This window comes from Syzygium oleosum, unplaced genomic scaffold (genome assembly GCF_021117445.2).
Source record: "Syzygium oleosum isolate NSW1041296 unplaced genomic scaffold, Sole_v2.1 Sole_v2.21, whole genome shotgun sequence".
Lineage (NCBI taxonomy): Eukaryota > Viridiplantae > Streptophyta > Magnoliopsida > Myrtales > Myrtaceae > Syzygium > Syzygium oleosum.
Window position 1 is genome coordinate 5,845,630 of NW_026607505.1, and position 23,043 is coordinate 5,868,672.

Consider the following 23,043-nt stretch of genomic DNA (forward strand, 5'->3'; position numbering starts at 1 on the left):
GAGCTTCTTCTTCTTCACTAAGGTCGCCGCCGCCGCCGCCGGCCGCCGGCCGTTCGCCAGCCACCGGTCACGCCGCGGGTCGCTGGCCGCTGCGGCCGCCGGCTACTGGTTGCCGGCCATACGCGCTGGCTGCCGCCGCCGGCCACCGGATGTTGGCAGCTGACCGCACGGGCCGCGGCGAAAATATTTTTCCGAAACTTTTTCATATTGGTCGCCGAACACCCGAAAATTATGTTCGGAAAATGACTTCCGGGAAAATATTTTCCAAAAGGAGAATATTTTCCGCCAAACGAACGGAGCCTTGAAGTTAAATCATTTTCTGAAAAAAAAAAAAAGGGCCTAAAATGAATATTAGCTTAAATAAAGGCATGGAGTGGAAATTTCAAATAGGGATGGAGATCTGGCTAGCCAACGAACTCCGACGGCATAGCTAGGGGCATATTTGTCCAAAGACTTTTTTTTCCTTTTTTCTTCTTTATCTGTTTATGTTCTTCTTCTTTTATTGTTCTTCCTTCTTCCTCTTTTCGCTCGCGCTTACTGGCTAACTAAATGGAATCATATCCCAAAGTTGTTCTTGTTGAACTTGTGTTTGATGGTAGTAATTAGCAAATTAGGAATGTTAGGCTTGGAACTGTTGAATTTATAATACTTCAGGCTCTTATTTGATATCAAGTGACTATTTTAGGTCATTGTTTGAAACAATGTCTACTTTAGACTTATTTTAAGAAAATGAACTCACTTCATGTTCGTTGGAATTTTCCAAAAGTAATGATACTAGCCTAAAATGCAAGCCCTACATTTTTCTACTTTTTTCACTCTCTTCTTTAAGAAGATCCTCTCACAAATTTCTCTTTAATCTCCAAATTATTTGTCTACTGACTTGAGTATCAGAGGGTCCATCTAAGGCCAAACCAAGAATAATGTCTTCTTTTGTATCATGGTGAGTAGCTAGGTTTAGCCCTCAAGGCTGCGTTTGGTCGTTTGGATTTTTAGTCAATATAGGATTGGATAAAATATGATATGAAATCCAAGAGATTTGCTATAACCTATCTATTATTTGGTAAATCGCAATAATAAAACCGAATATTTTTACGTATTACCATATCTATTATTTGCTATGAACGTCATATCAATGTAAATGGACCTAAAAATTGCACAAACGGACACAATAAAAATTTCTCAAACACTCTTACCTACTTCATTTTTATTTGCTTATTTTTTTAATTATTTTTCCCTCCCTTTTTTAATTCTTTTCTTTTTTTAATTCTTTGTTACCCTTCCATCATTCTCTAATAAAATTTTATTAAATAGTAAACTATACTAATATACCTAAAATATGTAGTGTATATAAATACTAAATTTATATATATATGAAATTTATTTCATAAGATAAAAATAAATTTGAATATATAAATAAACATAAGAATAAATAAAAACGAAATTTTTGTTATTTTGAATTTTTATATTAAAATTCAAATATTATTTATATTCAAATATTATTTTAATTTTATTAGTTTAACAAGTTTGTTATTGGATAAAAATAAATTTTATGTGAATATTAGAAATCCTATCTACCTTTATCCCACCTCTCTCATGGGATAATTTTATCTAGACTATATCACTCTTATATCCGACTTTATCCTGTCTTGGGCAGACACCAAACACGGTATATGATAAAATTTATCTTATCTTGAATTTTATCCCGACTACCAAAGGTAGCCCAAGTGGTTTGAGTTAGCTCGACAAGGCCGAGAAAACATTGGTTCCAACGTCTTACGTAATTAACAAAAATCCGAAGGACAATCTTTTACAAAATCCAATTTTGTAAAGATTTCAGCTTGAGATGCTTTTCGGAAGGGGCTTCTTGATCATGTGGCTGATGAGAATGTCATTTCCATTGCTTTCCTATGACTAAGGTTTGACATTCTCTCAATTTGGACGCCACCATGTACGATTTTCTGGTCTGAATAAGTCGTTCGGAGGTCTTCAAGAATCGATCGGGAATTGCCGGATCCTAAAATTTTTTTAACGAATTGAAACTTGAAATGGACACAATTTAACCTCGTGGTAGGTAAATTACCTACACATTACCTTTAAAAGGAAATAAATCTAGCATGTGGGAGCCCTTGTTTGACAGAAATGTAAAGGCTCTAATGCTTTCACTATCAGAATTGTCAAAGTTAAGCAAAATCAAAACTAGCTAAGTAAGAAAAAAGAACTGGAGATCGACATTGCAAGGTTGATGGCGCCTTCTCTTGCATCATGGATAGGATGTCCAACCTTGGCTTCCAACCTTATTGAACATAGTCATCGGATTCTTTGTTCTTCGAAGTTTTGGTGTCCTAATTTCTTTATATGGACCAAAAACAATCCAAACCTTAGCTTTCGTCCATTGGATGAAAAAAGTTCATTATTATCATACAATTAGGTATCATGCATAGGCCTTTTTTCAAATTTTCGGACAAAAGTTTGAGGTTAAAATTCAATGATGGATTTACTTACTAATGAGATATTAAGCAACAATGTGACTTTGGCAATTAATTAGTTACCTTGGTTTCATTTAGGGCAAACAAAATCTAACCCCATTAACACTAGTCATCCAAATTTTGCTAGAAATCTAACCAAGTCAAAGCCTGCATTCAATTCGAACCCCTCTATAAGAAAGATTGCTTTGCCATTGCTTTTGCACTTCAATCTCTCGCATTGAGAATTCATACGTGACACCAAAATCCTAATCGATTGGGCAAGCCATGCCTGCAGCGTCCAAAGCATGCGCATCGTGTAGACACCAGAGGAAGAGGTGCGACGGCAGCTGCCAATATGCCGAGCTCTTCCCGGCGAGCCGGTTCGAGGAGTTCCAGAACGCACAGCGGCTCTTCGGTGTGAACAACATACACAGCATCGTGAACGCGGTCGACCCTGAGTCGAGAAAAGAAGCCGCCGAGTCGATACTCATGGAGGGTAACATCAGGAGAGGCGATCCTGTGCACGGATGTCTCGGCATCGCTCGGAGACTCAAGTGGCAGATAGAGTTCTGTGAGAAGCAGCTCGAAGAAGCGAACCATTTCCTATCTTTCCTTCGGCAGAGAGACCGGGAATTGAAGAGGCAACGGCTGGAACTTAACGATGCTACAGTTGAACTCCCGCCGTTGCCGCTGTCGTTTCTCTCGAATGGAGGCGGCGGCGGGAGTTTCTACGGGATGACTCGGTCCAATCCGGTAAGCCTAGACATAATTAACAAATCTTGACGATGGTATTTTCGAGAGGGACTCGTTTAAAGTGTCATCCTTTTGTGCATGTAGGCCACTAATCTGCTTGACTCGAGTAACATGGATTATCATCAAGGACTCAATTACCAATCGACGTACGAAGAAGGAGCGACCAGCATCGAGCCCATCGATTTCTTTCGCGCTTCCGAGCAATGGGACGACAATCCTAACGCGGCGATCATGAGGTAAATCTCCAGACCGATTCATTTCCCCCAAGCGCTCGCTACATGAACGTCGCGTACTTACTGATGAAATCGTCTCTTCTTCTTCAGATTTTGCAAGGTGGACCAAATCACTAAACCTGAAGAGCCAAAGCAGGAGAATATGGGGCCGTGCTTGAAAGAACCGGACTTCGAATCTCATGGTGATCAAGACAGATAAGAAGACGTGGGAGAATATGGCGTTAGCAATGGGGCTTCTCATTGGAACTTTGGTGCTGTTCCTTCTGTTCTTTCTTTATTATAGATTGGATTAAACGTTGTAAGTTTTTCGGTTTTGGTGGCGTGTGGTATCCTTAATTCCTTGTCATCCTCGAGAGACCGGTCCATGTATTTTAGTACAAGAAGGTTTTCTTTGTTCTGTTTTTTTTTTTCGATGGATTGGGATGCTTTTCATTTTGGGGGGTGGATTCACTTCTATGCACTCTTCCTTGAATGACGTCCGGGATGCTCTCGCCGGCTCTGGGCTAGGGCCGCGACGGCCTTGCTCGGGGCTGGCACTGGCCACAACACCCTTGCCCGACCAGATCTGGCGAGAGTGTCGCGGCCTAGCCGGGCGTGGGCATCTTGGCGCTCGCCTGTGGCAGGGGAGGGTCGGCCGGGGAGGGTTGCCGGCCCTAAGTCCAGGGAAAAAAAGAAAAAGGCAAAGAAAATAAAAGAAAAAAATTAATATATTATTAAAAATATCAACGTCAGCACCGGCAGTACCACGTAAGACGACCGACGTTCACGTCAGCGATTTTCGGCCAAAATTGGCTTGATGGACTCAATTGGCAAAACGTGAAATAGGTTTTTAACTCAATTTGCATAATTAAAAGGTTTATGACTAAATTGGCATAATTGCAATAGATTATAACTTTTTAGATTAATTTCCGAATCAAAATCTCCAACATCTCTCGTCATCCAAAGGAGCCTCCGATCACCGCAACAGGCGCATCCACCGGACGCCCATGCCGAATGCCGACCACCCCGAATCCAATTGCTCCGCCACAAGCGAGCCCGTTGTTGATCCCATTAAAACCTTAGGCTCAGTACTTGCTCTCAATTTCGGTTGCTTCAAAACTCCAACAATTGCTCCCATTGGATTCACCATCCCCGTCGTCCCCTCTCTCTCCAAATTCAATTTAGGGTTTAGTTTGGCGTTCACGTGAAGGTCGCGCGAATTTATCGGGAGGACTTGATTTGTCTTTTGGGACAAAAATACGCTTACTCGACGGTAGAACATGAGCACACGACTGTCATGTGGTTGCCGGAAGTGCCATTTTGTCTCGAGTGATGATGAGGCGAGGGAGTTGATTGGAACACGACGGTTCACTTTGGCGATCCGACACCACAACCCCAACGCTGCCTCCTCTCTACGGTCGACAATTCTCGACACCACATGTTTGCACGACGCGTCATGATAAGTAATTAAAAAGGTTTGGGTTTGGCATAAACGGATTCTTGTGACGCGATTAAACATGACAAAATTAGCGTGTCATTTGTTTAGACACAAACCAACATATTGAAGTTAATGTGTTAGAGTGTCATTTATTTCAACACAACAAAATTAGACACGTTTTAATATGTTTGGTATTCTTATTTAAAGACATTTTTATCCTTAGAAGCTTGTAAGGTTGTGTACGGAGGACACTTTGGTGCCATAACTTTTTCTGAACACTTTAGTGCCAAGTCGGAGGAAAATAGATCACTTAAGTGCCAATTTGGCGGAAATCCGACGTGGCATTTTTGTTAATTTTGACACCGCGTGGCTCGTCGGAGGATGAGTCGGCGTGTACGATCAGCATTTTTTATTTTAAATATTTTTTTCCAGCGTGTACGATGGTATTTTATATTTTAAATAATTTTTTTCCTTTTTTTTCCTCTTCTTTCCTTTTTCCTTTCTTTTCTTTTCCCCTCGTCGGCCGGTTGCCGGTGGCCGGGCCGGCCACCGGTGAAGCCGGGAAGGGCTAGGCGAGGCGGCCTTGCCCATGGCCGCGCGGGCGGCCTCGCGGATCGGGCGAGGCGACCCTCGCCGGCGACAGGCGAGGCCGCCTCGCAGGCCATGGGCGAGGGCGGCCTCGCCGCCGCGGCGAGGTCGCCTCGCCTAGATCTGGCGAGGCCGCCTCGGCGGCCATGGGCGAGGCCGCCTTGCGATTCGGCGAGGGAGGCCTTGCCTGTCGCCGGCAAGGGTCGCCTCGCCCATTTGGCGAGGCCGCCCCTCGCCAGTCGCCGGTGAGGGTCGCCTCGCCCAGATCTAGCGAGGCCGCCCCTCGCCCATGGCCGGCGAGGGGTGTCACGCCCCGAACCCCATCGGGCACGCGACACCCTTACCTAGTCGATTTGCACGATATCCCAGGAATGTCGCCGATCTCAAATAACCATCAGAGATTTAAAGCCACAGCGGAATTCATAATTAATCCCTGACAAATAAAACTGGGGAGAATAGGGAGAATACACATATTTCTTTACATTACCAACTTATAAAATATTCACAACTTACAACCGCCATACTTTACCACCATTGCGTATGCTTGCACCCCGTGTTACAAACCATCGATATACCAAAAAGATCGATGACCTGACTTTCTATCCCACAAATGTTACTTTCCAAAAACCTATTAAGAACCCTTGAATTAACCCCTAACGCCCCTTGCTAGGCGTCCATTCCGAGTTTGACTCCTCATCTTCCGACTCCGAACTCTCCGGGCGGTGCTCCTCCGAGGGCTCTAACTCGCTTCGATCACAATCGAGTGATTGATGTCGCCCGACTCAGCTGGAGCTGCGTTCTGATACTCCTCGGCCAAGAAATCGAAGAAATTATACTCATGCACGTAATTGGGATCCATGTATTCCTCAAAAGGGAGTATATACTCCGGGTCTCCTACAGGCTCTTCAGACTCGCCAGGTTCGTCCTCGGGTTTCACTTCGGGTTCCACCTCAGGTTCTACCTCGGCCTCCGCTTCCTCTGGTTCTTCCTTGGGGATCGGTTCCAAATCGATGTCCATCGGATTGTCTTTAGCTTGCGACGCTTCGGGCTCGGGTTCATGCTCAGCCTCTCTGAAGATCCCTGAGCTGCGGCCGCTGAATGCAAACCCGACTGAGCTAAACTAGTATCCACACTAGTCAACTCTCCGTCTATCGGGGGTACGGCCGTCGGGTCCCAATCCCCAACTAAATCAAAGGGAACATCAAAACCCCTAACGGGCCCGAACTCATCCCCGTCAGCATCCCGGAAGAACCAGGCAGTGTACTTGTTCCTCCCATCGGGGCAAGCCTATTTCTACAACGGTAGTAGTATGCCTAATCCGGTTATCCCATCTCCCGTTGGAAACTCGCAACGTCCAACTCGCGGTGCACGGGTACCCCAAAACACTCGGGTGGCTGCGGTGGAGGATTCATGGTTCTGTCGGGGTTACAAATTGTCGGTTGAAACAACCGTGAGAACACTTCTCAGTAAGTTCACCCCTAAATCCCACCTAGGCTATCACGTACCTCCAGACAATTACGCAATCACACACATTCACGAACATCAAGTAATCACTTCATAGGCACATCAATTAAGACGGTCAGGCTTAATAATGCACACATTTGCACTCAATCACGATTACGTCGTATGCAACACGCGCATGTACCGTTCTCATCCCATTATTCCTTCCATTCTCATTTTCCACTTTCACAATCCTCGCCGGTGACCCGCATTGAAGTACGCGCCTCGGGTACACTGCGACCAATCATCACCACACTTCGGCTTACGTACTCGTTCACGCCTCGGGCCCCGATCGCGACACAGGCATCACACGCCCCAGGGCCGATCCCAACTCACACTCTATCGCGCCCGAGCATCATACGTCTCGGTCCGATCCCACATTCACACTCGATCGCGCCCGAGTATCACACGCCTCGGTTTGATCCCACATTCACACTTTCCTCAGCCCGCGCCAAATGCGACAGCCTACATGATCGAAACCCGAGCTTATAATGCCTCGGTCCAATCCCGGTCTCACCCAAGCTGATCGTGCCTCGGACCGATTCTCATTCTTGCGTTTTCAAGCCTCAAGCATGTGCCAAATGCAACAGACCTACATGATCGCGGCCCGAGTTTATGATACTTGGCCCGATCCCATTCTCGCACTTACACACCTTCACATAACTTCCACTATCACATGCCACACCACTTTTCTTTCTTACTCATGCACATGCTCATCAAGCATTTACTACACTCAACTGGCCCATCAAACGTGGCCCGTGCACGCATCAATTAACACGTAAAACATGCTCACTCGGCATTCGACATGGTCAATTTCAACAATTAATTCAATCGGCCCACACGTGCACCTAATCAAGCACATTTCAATCTATCAAATCACGGTTCAATAAACACACAAGGCCGTTCATGGGCCCACAATCACAGCCACGCTCATAGGCATAATTTCGACATTTTCAAGCCTATTAAACATCACAATCTAACCATACTACCACACACCAAACCGACACTACCTAGCCTTAAATCGAGCCTAAGTTTGCCAATTCCATCCCACAACATCCGACACTCTATTCAGTCTCACTCCAGCCTCGAAACATCATTATTTCATCGTCGAGTTACCTCATATAACACACAAACAAATACTCAATTAAATCAACCCCATCCAGAATAATTCAAACATGCCCAAAACACGTAAATTGCCAATTTTCTCCAACCAAATGGCGTCGGATTAATTCCGATCCTTCACGACACTTTCTCGCCATTAAATAATGGTTCTAAAAATCCAACTTGTGTCCCAAACAAATCATCACAGCCCCGTGAACAGTAATTCGCAGCTTGTGATAGTAACTCGCAACTTATAATTTACCTCAAATTGTTCTCCAAAAATTCCAAAAATAGTCCTCAAGGCCCGCCAAACAATTCCAATCATAAATTCCAATTTTTCGCACCCGCATATTGTAAATTTCACCATTCCAACTCAAATATAATTAAAACACACGTAAAACACATAAATTTCTATTTTTCTCTGCCAAACGATGTCAAATTGATTCCGGTCCTTCACGGGACTTTCTCACCATTAAATCTCGGTTCTAGAAATCCAACTTGCGTCCCGATCGGACCATCACAGCCTCATGAACAGTAAATCACAGCTCGTGAACAGTAATTCGCAACCCCTATTTTTCTGAATTTCCAATAATTAATGCCCGAACTAAATCCCAAGGCCCGCCATAAAATTTCCACTACCAATTCATACAATTCCGCACCTAACTTTATACATATTTCGCCCAAAATCGCCCATCGATACCCGAAGTCCTAAATTGGGTTTAGAGCGCGACTTACCCGCGTTCTAGACTATCGCGGCTAGAACGGAAAGCGGCGGCCCTTAATCGGGAACGGCGGCGACAACGTACGGCTCCGAGTGGCGGTGATCGGCTTGGGTGGCGACGGCGCGGCTTACTTGGGCGGTGGCCGGCAAGGCTCACGGCCAAAGGGGGGGAACCGAGAGGAAGAGAGAGAGAAAACGACGGCTGGTGGTGGTGGCTTGAGGGCGGTCCGGACGGTGGTGGCGAGTGGTGGTGCTGGTGGTGGAGGAAGAACGGCCAAGGAAAGCCCACGGTGGAGGAGGGGGAAGCTCACGGCAATTTGGGGGAAATTTTCACGGGGAGAGAGAGAACCGAATGGGAAATGAGAGAGAGAGGAGAGAGAGAAGAGTGGTCTAGACTAAATAGTAACTTTGACCCAAAATATCTAAGGCACAAATGACCAAAATGCCCCTTGCCCCTAAAACTAATCCTTTATAAATCCTTAAGGGCAAAATCGTCACTTTCTCCATTTCTCGTTCGGATCGAATTTTTCCGAAGAATTTGAGCGCACCAAAAATTGACACGTGTCACGTGCAACGTCATCCTAACGTTCCGTCGCGACTTCCTAATTTTCCGATGTCCAATTTGGGCAAAATTCCACAATTAAATTCTATTAAACGCAACTCGAGCGTTTCTCAAGCTAACAGGCGGCTTGGGAAATTCGAGAATCGACTCATGGCGATCTTGAATCGAGTCACGTGCAAGTCCGTTCGGTGCGTGACGACCTCGGTTGTCATTAAAATCGCGAAGATCAATCACTTGATCCGAGGGATACGATCGTTCGGTATAATTTCAGAATCATTCGTCAAGTCGTTTCGTGGTCCAACGGAATCACCCGCGATCCACTACTAGGACGGTGGCAACGCCCCTAAGCGTCCTTGGATCGGCCAACGGTGGTTCAAAATATCACTTCAGCGATTTAATGGTCGAAATCCATTTATGATCGAATTTTCTTTAGTCGCGGAATTTAATTCCCTATTAGCTTTTCCCTAATGGTTAGCATTCATAGGAATGATCGGTTAGGCGAGCGACGATCTACAGTACATTCATAAAATCCAGTATTTCATAAATCCCAAATGGATTAATTTTTTCAGGATGTCACAGGGGCGGCCTCGCCTGTCGCCGGCGAGGTCACCTTGCCCGGATCGGCGAGGCCGCCCTCGGCAGCAATGGGCGAGGCCACCCTCGCCAGATCACGCGAGGGAGGCCTCGCTGTCGCGGCGGCGGTCGCCTTGCCCGGATCTAGTGAGGCCGCCCCTCGCCCATGGCCGGCGAGGGCGGCCTCGCCTATCGTCGGCGAGGTCGCCTCGCCCGATCGCGAGGCCGCCCCTCGCCCATGGCCGGCGAGGGCGGCCTCGCCTATCGCCGGCGAGGGTCGCCTCGCCCGGATCTGGTGAGGCCACCCTCGCCGGCCATGGGCAAGGCCACCTCGCCCAACCCTTCCGGGCTTCGCGGTGGCCCGACCACCGCAACCGACTGACGAGGGGAGAAAAGAAAAAAAAGAAAAGAAAGGAAAAAGGAAAGAAGAGAAAAAAAAAAAAGGAAAAAAGGCGGCCTACTTTGCCGGCTAGGTCGCCTCGCCCCGGATCGGCAAGGCCGCCCCTCGCCCATGGCCGGCGAAGGGCGGCCTCGCTATCGCCGGCGAGGGTCGCCTCACCCAGATCTGGTAAGGCCGCCCCGCCGGCCATGAGCAAGGCTGCCCTCGCCTAGCCCTTCCCGAGCCGCGGTGGCCGGCCCGGCCACCGGCAACCGGCAGCGAGGGGAGAAAAGAAAGTAAAGGGAAAGAAGAGGAAAAAAAAGGAAAAAATTATTTTAAAAAAATCTTATTGTACACGCTGGAAAAAATTATTTAAAATAAAAATGCGATTATACACGCGACTTATCCTCCAAATTTAGCTACACGTCGGCGTAAAAATTAATAAAAAATGCCACGTCGGATTTCCGATCAAATTGGCACTTAAGTGATCTCTTTTCCTCCGACTTGGCACAAAGTGTTCCGAAAAAAGTTATAGCACCAAAGTGTCCTCCGTACACAACTTATGACACTTGTAGTGTCATTTTGCTCTTTTTATCCTTAGAAGCTTGTAAAATTATCACCCATGCCAAAAAGAATAAATGGGAAAATTAGAAGATATTTAGGGACTCATAATCTCAATAATACACTTTAGATTAATGTGAAGAGAAATTACTTGTATTGTCTAGAAGTTAATTTGTTAAAAGTGTTAACACAAGTTATCGTACACAAACATGTTTTATGTGTACATAAGTTAACGTATGGTGTCGCATCGACACCTGACACAATGTGACACATTTCGTAATTTTACCAATTTTTTTTGCAACGTTTTGTCTTCTTTATGAAACATATCATGTAAATGTCGAGACAGTTCAACTTATTTATTAATTGCGTCATATTCGGGTTTGATGTGTGTGTGTTCTACCTCCAACAACACAAATTGCCATCCCTACGCCTTTCGGCCTTTGAGCCTGATCTCTCGCTACCCCAACAACACAAATTGTCGAGACGTTCAGAGTGTCTACGTGTGAATCCCCTCTTTCCTCTTTCCTTCCTTTTCTCTCGGCAACTCACTTTCCTTTGCTCATTTTCTACCGTTGCTTGGATTTCTTTTCTATTCTTATACTTTCTCTTTCTTTCTTTCTTTTACTTTCTATTTTCTCGTTTCTGTTTTGGGTTGGACACCTCCCCCTCCCTTTAACCAAGTCCTCCACCAACTCCACATTTCTACTTTTCTTTTCTTTACACCATTGTTACAGACGGTGCGGTGAAGTCACCGGTGGCAGTGCTGGACGGCCGACGGGAGTGGGTAGTGCCCGATCATCTCAATGAAGCTCAGTTATGTAAAGATTTGAATGTTGAATATCGGAACCTTTCAATTTCGCATCAAGTTGTCGGGGGAAATTTGCCTTTCAAGATCGCGGAAATTATATTTTGTGGTAAAATCCTTGGAAGATGTGTTTATCTCGAACAGCCTGTACAAAATTTAATGGACTTATTCACTAACGCATGTTCAATATGTACAGCATAAATACATCTCATGATACGACTAGCTGACTCATTAACCAGAGAAGACAGTGCGATTTCGAAACGCATCAAAATTTAAAAGAAAGAAGGAATGTCTTATGTGCTTTAGTTTGGAAAATCTTATGAAACCCTAAACCGAAGCAGCGACGAATCTACATGCTTTAGTTGCTGTCGAAAATTTTCTGCCCGGGAGCAAAAACCATTTTGGGATCGAACTGATCTTTCCTCTCTTGGAACAACCTCCATTTGGACCCGAAATGTCTCATCCATTCTCGTTCACTGCCAAAATGGGGAAGATACTGTTTAACCTCTATACCTGCATCTTCACAAAACTGCAGCAACTCCTTATTTTGAAGATCAAATTCTTGCCAATCATCGAACCCGCTCGAATGCAAAAACCCTACGAAGTAGAAAACATCCTCGTCCGGTACAACTACGGACATCCGATCATCCCACCTGCAGAATTCATTGATTAGTATATCTTTATTCTCTTAAAGTGGATCCAACATTGTCATTACACGATCTCATTAACTTAGTTGAGAAAATAAATCGGTCGCTATTGGAGACTTAATTACTTGTTTCGATTCATGGGATAAATGAGAACAGTTCCAGTCGTTATGTTCCTTTTGAGGACGATGCTCTTGAAAACGCCGTCGTTGAAATCGGAAATGCGAGATTTGGGCACAAATAGGTTCAACCATGGATGAGGAACATCCCAACGGTCCTTCACTTGAAGTTTCAGCTCTCCTTCTCGTACTCGATCGAGGAAATCGACATAGGCAACGTCTTTTTGGAACGTGAACTCAGGAATGTGGCTCAATCCTTGGAACAAATTCTCCAGATCCTAGAATAGTAGATTAATAGTCAAGTAGGAGACGGCAATTGCAGGAACATGATTTAGTTTACATGAGAAGGGAGAGATCATCTATCTCTCTCTCTCACATGCGTGGAAGCATAGCTAGGGTTTGTCAAAAAGGGTCATTCAGTCTTACCTTGTTCACTGTATTTTGGGTGAGATCGTCGTAGTACTTTACTACTTCGAGACAGTAGATGATTTTGTGTCGGTCCATCAACGACGCGATCTGCAGGTGGTCCGACTCAGGGAAGAAAGAAGATCTCCAGCTATCCGGAGGACCCTGGTGCATGAGAAGCAGCCCTTCCACATAATCCAGTGCATTGTCTTGGTCCCTCCCATTCTTTGAAATCAGATGTTCTTGGTCTCTCGTGAAAGCTGAGAAATCACTATATAGCATTCTCACCCATTTGACCTGCGTGTCACAATTATCATAACGTAAACAATGTTTTGAGGCTAGTGATTTACTCTCAATCAACCAAGTGAAAGAATAGTGAAAACAGTAATATGCAAGTTGCCATTTTAATATGCTCCAAAAACCATATTATATGTTTGATGTTTTTTCCCTCTTTCTCTATCTAATTTTTTTGAATTATGAGGTTGACTATAAGATCTTCTAAAATGACTTGAGAAAATCTTGTTTCAGAGTAGTCGAGTCTGAGTATTCATACTCTCTTTGGAGCTCGATCTAAGGCGATTCTCGCTCTCGTTATTATGCCAAACTGGCCGAGACCTCCAAGAACAGAGTAAAACAGCTCAGGATTTTCGTTGGGCGAACAAGTCATAAGTTCCTCAGTTCCTGAATCCAAAGTGAAAGAACAAGAAATGACATTCATTCACATGTAAGTAAGCAAGCAAATATTAAAGAACTTTGTTTGGTGACTTTCCATGCCTAAACAAATCGAAAAGCTCCTTTAATTCGGTACGAGATCTTAACAATCCTCCAAGAAGCAATTTGTTGATAGGGGGAAGACAAAACATCTTAGTCTTACCTCTTCCTGGACATAATTTGACCATGCATAAGTTGGCTGATCGGGTCAACTCACAAATCTTTAACTAATAAAATCTATAATAACAAAAAGATCTGAGAAAAAATGGCACCATGGGCTGCGTTTTCACGACAAAGTCCACGACAGGTTTGGTAAGAAAAAAACATAGGATTAGAAATTCATATAGCAAAGACAAATAGACAACAAATTCATAACAAAGACCTTCTAGAAATAATAAGACCCCAAAGTACACAAGTATACCAACTCCACGGAAATAGCTAGCCGCAAAGAATTTTGTCACCAAACACAAGTTTATAGAAAGCAAAACGCACTTGTTGCCAACTGCTGCATGACCCTTTCGATGCTCTTAATGAAAGAGAGGAAAAAAAAATCAGAAGAAGAAAAATCGAAGGATTTCATAGCGTTCATACCAGTAATGACATCCATCTCATGCACATTGCTGATTTGAGGACCGTATCGAAACGTTTGCCCACTTATGCCACCATTAGAGAGCGTCCCTCCCACAGTTAGGTACAAATAATCCGTCCACGAGACCGGTGCGAGTCCGTGCCCCAGCGTCTCCTCCAACAAGTCCCTCCAAATCTGCCCACCACCAACGTCGGCGTAGTGCCCGAGCAGTGCACTCCACGACACGGCAATGGCTGCTCCTCCGCCGGTGCCACCTTGCTTGCTCGCCAAGGATGTCATGTCCACTACGACCCCGCCCCGGGCCAAGGCTTGGCCCCGGACTGAGTGGCCGCGCCCTCTAGCCGCGATAGGGAACAGGACGGAGGAATTATCGTCGCTGTATGCGGCCCTTACAAGGTCCACGATTTCCTCGCAGCATGACGGCTGGAGGATGCCTAGGGGGATTTCCTGGACGATGTTACCGAAGTCGGTCGAGGCCATCGTTATCGACTCCGGGTCAGTGAGGAGCTTGTTGGTGAGCTTGGCGGTTAGGGACCGAGTTGGGGTCTTGGATTTGCCTACTGTTGAGAGCGATCGGCTTGTGATGAATTTTACCATGAAAGATGAAGAAATTCGATACGTCTCTGCCATTTTTAGAGGGAGAGAGGGAGAGAAAACATGTATGGCGGAAGAAAGGAAGAGAAGTCGATGGTTTCTGCGAGGCACTTGCACAGACAGCGTCTTCCTATTTATAGGAAGGGAGGATACCAAAAATCTCACCATATACATTATTAATAAGGATTAGGTAGGACTTTAGGAGTACAAGGGAAACATCAGGTTAATGGTGGATACCCATTTTACAACCGTTAGACTTAGTCAGATTATTTCCTTCATGTTGGTCATATGCTTTGTAGCACTATAATATGCTAACATTAAAATGTGTACAAATATCGGGATGTAAAACTCCATATGAACCGGGATCATTTATTGTCTCTGCATCAATGATTTATTATCACCATTATAGTAGGAAAATGGCAAGAGCTCTGTATGATTTATTAACCGAAAGATTTTAGCCTTTAGTATGATTTATAAACATGGGTAGTAGAGATATTAATAATGAGTTTATCGAATTGTATTTCGATGGTTGAATAGATCATCAACCATTAGCAAGAGACAACTTGAAGATTAGCATTACATCTATTTTGATTTTGCTAGGTATGACATGATTAGAATTACAGTAAAAGTATTTGCATAGACTCGCTTCATCGTTTACCGGGTCAATCGTAATTGCAAGCGATGGCGGGTCTCACGCGTGATCTCGCACGACGTGACCACAATAATGATGTTCAATCCACAAGATCACGATCAAGCCAAGGAAGGGTCACCAACAAAGATACGAAAGTGGGTTATCTTTATATGCACACGGTACAAATCTGAAATACTACTTTGTAAATAAACCTAATCTATCAAATGCAATACACGCAGTGTGATTAGAAAAAGGTTGGGTTGCAAGTGGGTTATGTTCCAAGAATATTGATCATAAAAATCTATCAATTCGAAATCAGAATTTTGCAGTTGAAGTTCGAATTCAACAGAGAATCTTCGAACGTAATCCTTGACGTATCATATGGCATAATGCAAGCCAGTTCACTTCCAAAAGAGCCAATTGATTTCTGATATTATGTGAACTAGAGTAGTCGACAGTTAGGGTGGTTCAGAGTTTTAAAGAAAAAGGGTCGCGTCGACAGATCCGATGTTAGGACGAGTTCCACCTAACTCGTGAACTATTCAAGAGAAAAGGACCCTTGATTATGGCATGCATCACTAAAGTTTTTTTATGGATTTAAATGAAGAGAATGGCTTAGCATAGTCGTCTGGACATCTTTTCATTAAAGTAACTTCAACATAGCAACATCGTGTCCAACTCCCGTTGATTTCGGGCCTTTCTGTCTCTCCATGCTTCTGTTTACTACGTCTCCCTCCCCTTTGCGTGCGAGTCAACATCTCTCAGCCACTATTGCTTCCGTGCTTCCTTTCTGCGGGTTTCTCGCTTGCTTTATGCTTCCTAACCACTGCTTTAAAGGGGAAAGAATAAAAACAAGTTTTACTCAAGATACTAGTGTCCAAAGTTTCAAGGCATATGTTGCCTTCCCTCTTTGACTCATTCCCTGCTTCCACTTTGTCATTTCGACTTGTTCCAACTTCTCAATGGCACATCTGGCGAGATGAAAAAAAGAAAGGAAGATTTTAGTAAAAAAAAAAAATACATAGAATAATAGTCCACGTTAGCACCGGCCATACCATGCAAGTCGGCCGGCGTCCACGTAAGTGATTTCTGGCCAAAATTGACTGAAATGACTACATTGACAAACCGTTAAAAGGGTTAGTACTAAATTAGTAAATAGTCGAAATGTTGATGACTAATTTGGCACAATTGAAAGATTAAGCACTAAAATGGCAAATTGTCAGAAGATTTATGACTAAATTGACACAATCGAAATGTTTAGAAATGAATTGACCGCCGTATAATAAGTTTGGGACTTTTTTGGACAATCCCCTCAAGAACTCAAAGCAATGTAAAAACCATCGTTTATATTAGCGTAAGTGGCGTGCGTACGTTTTATCTTTTGCATATGAAATTATAGGGACAATCTTCTTTTGGCCAAACGACGGTATGAAAGGAATTTCTGCTTTTCACCGTTCCCATTCGTTGGTCTCCTTAGTCCTCGGGTGGGGATTGAGCAACTGCAATTTAAAAATTTTAGACCAGGACTTCACGCCTTGATCTACGATGTCCCCTCGAAAATCGACGAAAATGTTTTCTTTACGTATTGCTTGTTTTGTGTTTTTCGTATCTTTTTTATTCGTGAAATTCTCTCTAGATTTGGAAAACGATAGCTGTGAATATAAATATGAAGATATTGTATGATCATCAATGATGATCAACATGCAATGGAAAAAATATGTTTTACAAGGTTTCGGGTGGTTTTGCTCAAACGAAAAGTCGTCGAACGAGAGTAGAGTACCGACCTATCTTAGATGATGTTGTATAAATATAGAAACGATAAGTTGCAACTAGACCCATAAAACGGGTGGGTCGAGTCGGGTTTGGGTCGGACCGAAAATGGTCCGACCCAGGTAGATCCATTTAATTAGTTTGACTCATTTCCATGTAATGCAAATTTAGTGGCCCATACACTATTTGGCCAATATCCAACACATACCCGACCCGACATATATTCTTAAAACACTTCCATATCTAACACAATTTAGGAAAATTCATACCCAAACTGATGCAAGAGTGTGGAGTGAATAATCGCGAGATCGAATAAAGGCAAGAGAAAATGAAAAGAGAATCACAGAAGTAGGTTAAGTTTAAGTAGGTTGTAAACCCCTTTATTGAATATAAGTAACCCATATAACAACTCGGCCCATCTTGTTTAGGTTAAGAAATGGATTTATAACCCATTTTGACAGGTCTAGTCCCAACGAGTACAAAACGATGGAGAAAAGTAGCTAATGCACGTTGGTCGATTATCTTATGTACATGGACATAGAAGATGCTCGATTGAACAACCGTTAAGTGATTCGAAGCGGATGGTAAGCTATTCTGTGAAGTTTTGAAATTTTTTATTTTTTTTATTTTTTTCGGCAACTAAAAAAATTTAAATTTTACTCAAAGTGGATGGCCACAAGTATTCTAAGCCATTCTGTGAAGTTTTGAAATTTTTGATTTTTTGCTTTTTTATTTTTTTCGGCACCTAAGAAAATAAAATTTCGCTCAAATTGGGTGGCCACGGGTATTTTAAGATATTTTGTGAAGTTTTTAAATTTTTAAATTTTTTATTATTTATTTTTTTTTTTGGCAACTAAAAAAATTAAATTTTGCTCAAAGTGGGTGGCCATAGGTTTTCTAAGCCATTTTGTGAAATTTTGAAATTTTTTATTTTTTTTCGGTACCTAAAAAAATTTAAATTTCACTGAAAGTGAGTAGCCACAAATTCTAAACCATTCTGTTAAATTTTGAAATTTTTGATTTTTTGCTTTTTTTTCTCACCTCAAAGATCGTGACTTCCATATGAATATGTGTGTTGAAGAAAATGAATTCCTCAGAAATGGTTCTCACTTTTGTTCCAGAAATGAAAAACCAACTTTTTTTTGTTCTCATTTCTGGTTTCTGAATCAGTTTTGGAAGCAAACTTGTCCCGGAAATAGAAAAATGAAATTGCGTTACCAAACGGGTTTCTGGTCCAAAACTGATTCTGGGAACAAAAAACCAGTTCTGGACAGAACCAGAATGGTTTTCATGCAGCACCTAAGTAACCCATATAACAACTCGGCCCATCTTGTATAGGTTAAGAAATGGGTTTATAACCTATTTTGACAGGTCTAGTCCCAACGAATATAAAACGATGGAGAAAAGTAGCTAATGTACGTTGGTCGATTATCTTATGTACATGGACATAGACGATGCTTGATCTAACAACCGTTAAGTGATTCGAAGCAGATGGTAATTATTAGAGAACAACGATACAAAAATAATAATAATAATATTTACAAGCAGGATGGTATCGTATGGTTTCCAACACCAGCGGAAAGCCCCAAGCCGTTGGTTGGTGTTATATTGTTTATACTACACCTGCTAAAGTAACAAGCATTTGACTGGAATGTTGTGATTAATATTGTTGCTGATGTTGAGACCATTATCCTTTTGCTACAAATTGAAAACGGGTTTTATTTCATCGGATTTTCGGCGTTTTGTTGGATTATGTCGAGCGGGTGAGTTTGCACGTTCGAAGGTCAAGCCGAGAAGACTTCCTTTGTTTGTGGTGCGCAGCCAGGTCCAATCCTGCCCGATGGGATCGAATAGATTGCACATTAACAGCACACATAATTAAGAAAAGATCTGAAGGTCAATCTTTTGAAGGAACCTATTTTTTTGTAGGAAAACAACAAACGTCCGTACGCTCTTCTATTCCTCAAAAACCTTTTCAAAACTGAATAGTAGAAAACAACCCAGAATCCGTTCAGTACAGGTTTCACCGATACTCGAACCGAACCGAACACGGATGATATATATTGTTCGTGACCCGAACCGTACAAAACCCACTCTGAAACAATAGTTCGGTTCGGGTCTTTGGGTTGTTCTTTTTCTTCCTCTCGTTCTGCATCTTCGCGTCCTCCTTTTCTTTCCTTTGCACCGTTCTCTCTCTCAACGGTCGCTATTTGTCCAATTAGCAATTCCTCCCTTCATGCTTCTCTCTCTACTCTCCATGGCTTCTACTATGAAGCATAACCATCCCTCCTCTTCAAAAAACCCTAATTTGCCCCAACCGGACCCCCAAAATCCCAGCCTCCATGCCGCCGGACCCAACCGCTTGCGACTGCTGTCCCCCCTTTGTGATTCTGACGAAGTTATCGTTGCTGTCCACCTGCAATCACTACAACGCCATCCCTCCTGTGCGCCTCTGACAAACTGTCGCCGTCGGCTCGTTCTCTGTCTTGGTCTCTACCTCACTTATGCTAGGATTAGGCGCAGAAACATAACGAAATAGAGAGTGAAGGCGAGAAAAACAAATCAAGACACAAGGTTTTATCCCGGTTCACCCTTAAAATAGAATTATATTATTAGAGGATTCCTCTATAATTAGCACCTCTTACCTCTTTGTTATAACTCTCAATTACAAGAGAAATAGATTATATATAGACAGCAACTATTCATGAGCCCAAATTCAAAATACCAATAAAATACAGGCTCAAACTATAAAAGTCCACTGACGACCCGGTGGTGCTGTCTCCTGCGACCCCATTGAGACGACCCTCGGACCTGGGTGAGCGGGACTCCATGCCTTCTTGTTGATGGGAAATATAAACCACACCCCAACAACCCCATCACTCTCAACCTCGACCCCTCCCTCTCCAGCTTGCGACCATGATGAGGTCGGTGACCTTGATTTGAGGTTAAATTGCCACGGACGACCGCTGTGGCGACCTTAAATCCGACGTCGTAGCAGTCATCCTTGACTCTGGCAGCCCCGCAAACAAGCATGGCAGAGAGAGAAAGAGCTTAGATGAGAAACACGGAACAAAGATGCAATGGAGGAGAGAGGGAGGGAGACGATATGATGGAGGGTGAAGGTGATGCCCAGCGAGGGGAGCTACGTCATACGGCGAGAGTGATGGAGATCGGCTTAGCTATGGGCGGTGGCTTGGTGATGGCAAAACGGCTCGCAACGGCCGAGGTGATGGCCAGCGGCACAGAAGCTAGTTGCAGGAATGTGTTGAGAGTTTCGGTATTTTGAATTATGTGAGATTTTGACAAGGGAAGAGATGAGTTGCTTGTTTCGGGTCGGTTCGGGTACATGACTGGAACCGAGATGTCAACATTCCCAAATAACTTTACTCATTATTTGAACTGGAAGGAGATCCGGCCCGAAAAGACCCAAAAATTTCTGTTCGGGCCGGGTATTGTTGACACCCGACTCTAATATGGAGCACGAAATGTCTAATTGTCCTCTTCAAACAAGCAAAAGAGGGTGCGCCAATAAGCACAGGACAAAAGAGCAAACAAGTTTCTCAGTATGCAAAGAAAGATCAAATACTGTAAATTAAACCATTTTACGAAGTTGATTTGAATGGTTGGAGGATGAAAAATATCAAACCGAAAGGTTGGTATGAAACATATTTTTGGCATTGCGTATAAATTATATCGAGATTTTAATTTCCGCTTTCGTCCATTGAATAACAATCCATAATTATCATACAATTAAATATTATCCATAGGCTTTCTTAATGGTTTTGCTCACTAATGTAGAGATACTAAGGAACATTGTGACTTTAGCAAGTAATTAATAACCTAGGTTGCATTTAGGGCAAACAAAATCTAGCCCCATTAACACTAGTTATCCAAATTTAGCGAGAAATCTACCCTTACATCTGAATTCTAAGTCAAAGCCTATATTAAATTTAAAACCCTCTAAGAAACATTGCTGTGCTATAGCTTCGGTACTTTCAATCTCTCGCACTTCGAGACTAAGAATTCGCTGTGGCTGGCTTACGACTCCGGATTCTAATGAATCGGGAAGCTATGCCTGCAACTTCCAAAGCATGTGCATCATGTCGACACCAAAAGAAGAGGTGCAACGGAAGCTGCGAATACGCCGACCTCTTCCCGGCAAGCCGGTACGACGAGTTCAAGAATGCGCAACGGCTCTTCGGCGTGGGCAACATACACAACATCATACGGGCGGTTGACCCTAAAATGAGAAAAGAGGCCGCCAAGTCGATACTCACGGAGGGGCAATCCCGTGCACGGATGTCTCGTCGTCGCTTGGAGACTCAAGTGGGAGATAGAGATCTGCGAGAAGCAGCTCGAAGACGCGAACCGTTGCCTATCTTTCTTTCAGCAGAGAGACCAGGAATCGAAGAGGCAACGACAGGGCTTTGATGATGCTTTAGTCGAACTCCCGCCGTTGCCGCCGTCGTTTTTCTCGAATGGGGGCGGCAGTCGGAGTTTCTACCATGTGATCCAGTCTCATCCGGTAAGCCTAAAACATAACTAACAAATCTTTGAGCACGATATTTGCGGAAGGGACTCATTCAATTGCCATCCTTTCGTGCATGTAGAATACTACTCTGCTTGACTCGAGTCACATGAATTATCATCGAGGACTCAATTACCAATCGACGTACGAAGAAGGAGCGAGCAGCATCGAGCCCTTCGATTTCCTTCGCATGTCCGAGCCTTGGAACGACGACCCTACCGCGAAGATCACGAGTGAACCCCAAGAAACCGGGTAATCTCAAAATTGAAAAGACGAGCGGGCTCGCTATATGAAGGTCGCGGACACATGACAGGATTGTCTCTTCCTAAGATTTTGCAGGGTCGACCAACTTATTAAACCTGAGGAGCCAAAGCAAAGCTTCACAAAGGGTATGCGTTAGCAAATGGGGCTTCTCATTGGAATTTGAAAGTGCTCATTCTGTTCTTTCTTTACTACAATTGAATTAGACATTGTAAATTTTTCTTAGTTGTGGCATGGGTACAAGAAGGTTTGTTTTTTAACGGATTGGGGGTGCTTTTTTTATTTTATTTTTTGGGACATGCACTCTTTCATGTATGACACCATTTAATGGCCCAAATAGACCTTTTCCACAATAATAATAATGATAACAATTAATAAAAAATAAATAGATCGAACGAAAATTTCCAACTTCTCCCACCACCTATAGGAGACTCCGGTCACCCCGCTGTGAAAGAGTGCATCCAAAATTTCAAATTATGCTTATTGTGATGTCGATATTCTAGGCGGTTTGTGGTATCACAAAAAACTCCAAATTTATACCTTTTATGACATATATACAATTTGTCACGATTCCGTCAAAGATCGCCATTAAAAATCTTATGTAACGGCTTATGTAGAAGACAAATAGTGCTGATGTGGCTGCCATGTGGCAAAATTATGCCAAAGTCATTTTATAATTTTCTTGCTTGGTTCATTGCAATTCAAATCTACCAATTCTCGATTCCTATGAGTCCGAATCAAGACTCTGTCCGCCGTTGCCGCCCTCGCCATCGCCGTCGCCATCGCCAATACCAATTTCTATTTAGCTATGCTCGACTACATCTATGATGGAGTCTACAACCGCTAGAGGCCATGCTCGACTCCATCTCGCTCTGTCTATTTCTGTCACGCTCTCGAATCAACCTCCAATTGAGATCACGGCCGGCCTCCGCACAGCCTCAGATGTGGAGATTGAGCCTCTAATCCGAGGTCAGCGAAGGTCTCACCGCCTCAACTAGTGGTTGCGACCTCCATTGAAGATATTGCAACCCCGACAACCCGTCATCGCCTATTCATTTTCTCTCCATCCGAGCCTCTCCGAACTCTTTGAGTTCGACACTGTGGTACAGGTCGATCGTGACTGTAGAGCCGAG

At 43.6% G+C, this 23,043-nt stretch overlaps 2 protein-coding genes across 2 annotated transcripts; one reads left to right on the plus strand and one right to left on the minus strand.

The window, feature by feature from the left end:
* The first annotated feature begins 2,750 nt into the window (after nt 1-2,750).
* LOC115671131 (LOB domain-containing protein 22-like) lies at nt 2,751-3,650 on the plus strand. The gene is made up of 3 exons (XM_030592605.1): nt 2,751-3,218; nt 3,303-3,454; nt 3,542-3,650. Exons 1-3 carry the CDS (start codon nt 2,751-2,753, stop codon nt 3,648-3,650), a joined length of 729 nt encoding a protein of 242 aa, XP_030448465.1.
* Nucleotides 3,651-11,957: 8,307 nt separating this feature from the next.
* On the minus strand, nt 11,958-14,756 carry LOC115671279 (cytokinin dehydrogenase 3-like). The gene is made up of 5 exons (XM_030592802.2): nt 14,129-14,756; nt 13,380-13,507; nt 12,848-13,123; nt 12,431-12,699; nt 11,958-12,311 (listed from the first exon to the last, which is right to left on the minus strand). Exons 1-5 carry the CDS (start codon nt 14,754-14,756, stop codon nt 12,017-12,019), a joined length of 1,596 nt encoding a protein of 531 aa, XP_030448662.2. The 3' UTR covers nt 11,958-12,016.
* Between the last annotated feature and the right edge of the window lie 8,287 nt (nt 14,757-23,043).

Bases quoted from the DNA above. Each gene is read 5' to 3' on its own strand.
- LOC115671131 (XM_030592605.1), top strand. From the start codon at position 2,751: ATGCCTGCAGCGTCCAAAGCATGCGCATCGTGTAGACACCAGAGGAAG. The intron at 3,219-3,302 runs GTAAGCCTAGAC...TTGTGCATGTAG, and splicing joins GGATGACTCGGTCCAATCCG to GCCACTAATCTGCTTGACTC. The intron at 3,455-3,541 runs GTAAATCTCCAG...CTTCTTCTTCAG, and splicing joins CCTAACGCGGCGATCATGAG to ATTTTGCAAGGTGGACCAAA.
- LOC115671279 (XM_030592802.2), bottom strand. From the start codon at position 14,756: ATGGCAGAGACGTATCGAATTTCTTCATCTTTCATGGTAAAATTCATC. The intron at 13,508-14,128 runs GTATGAACGCTA...CTTTGGATTCAG, and splicing joins TGAGATGGATGTCATTACTG to GAACTGAGGAACTTATGACT. The intron at 12,312-12,430 runs GTAATTAAGTCT...TGAATTCTGCAG, and splicing joins TATCCCATGAATCGAAACAA to GTGGGATGATCGGATGTCCG.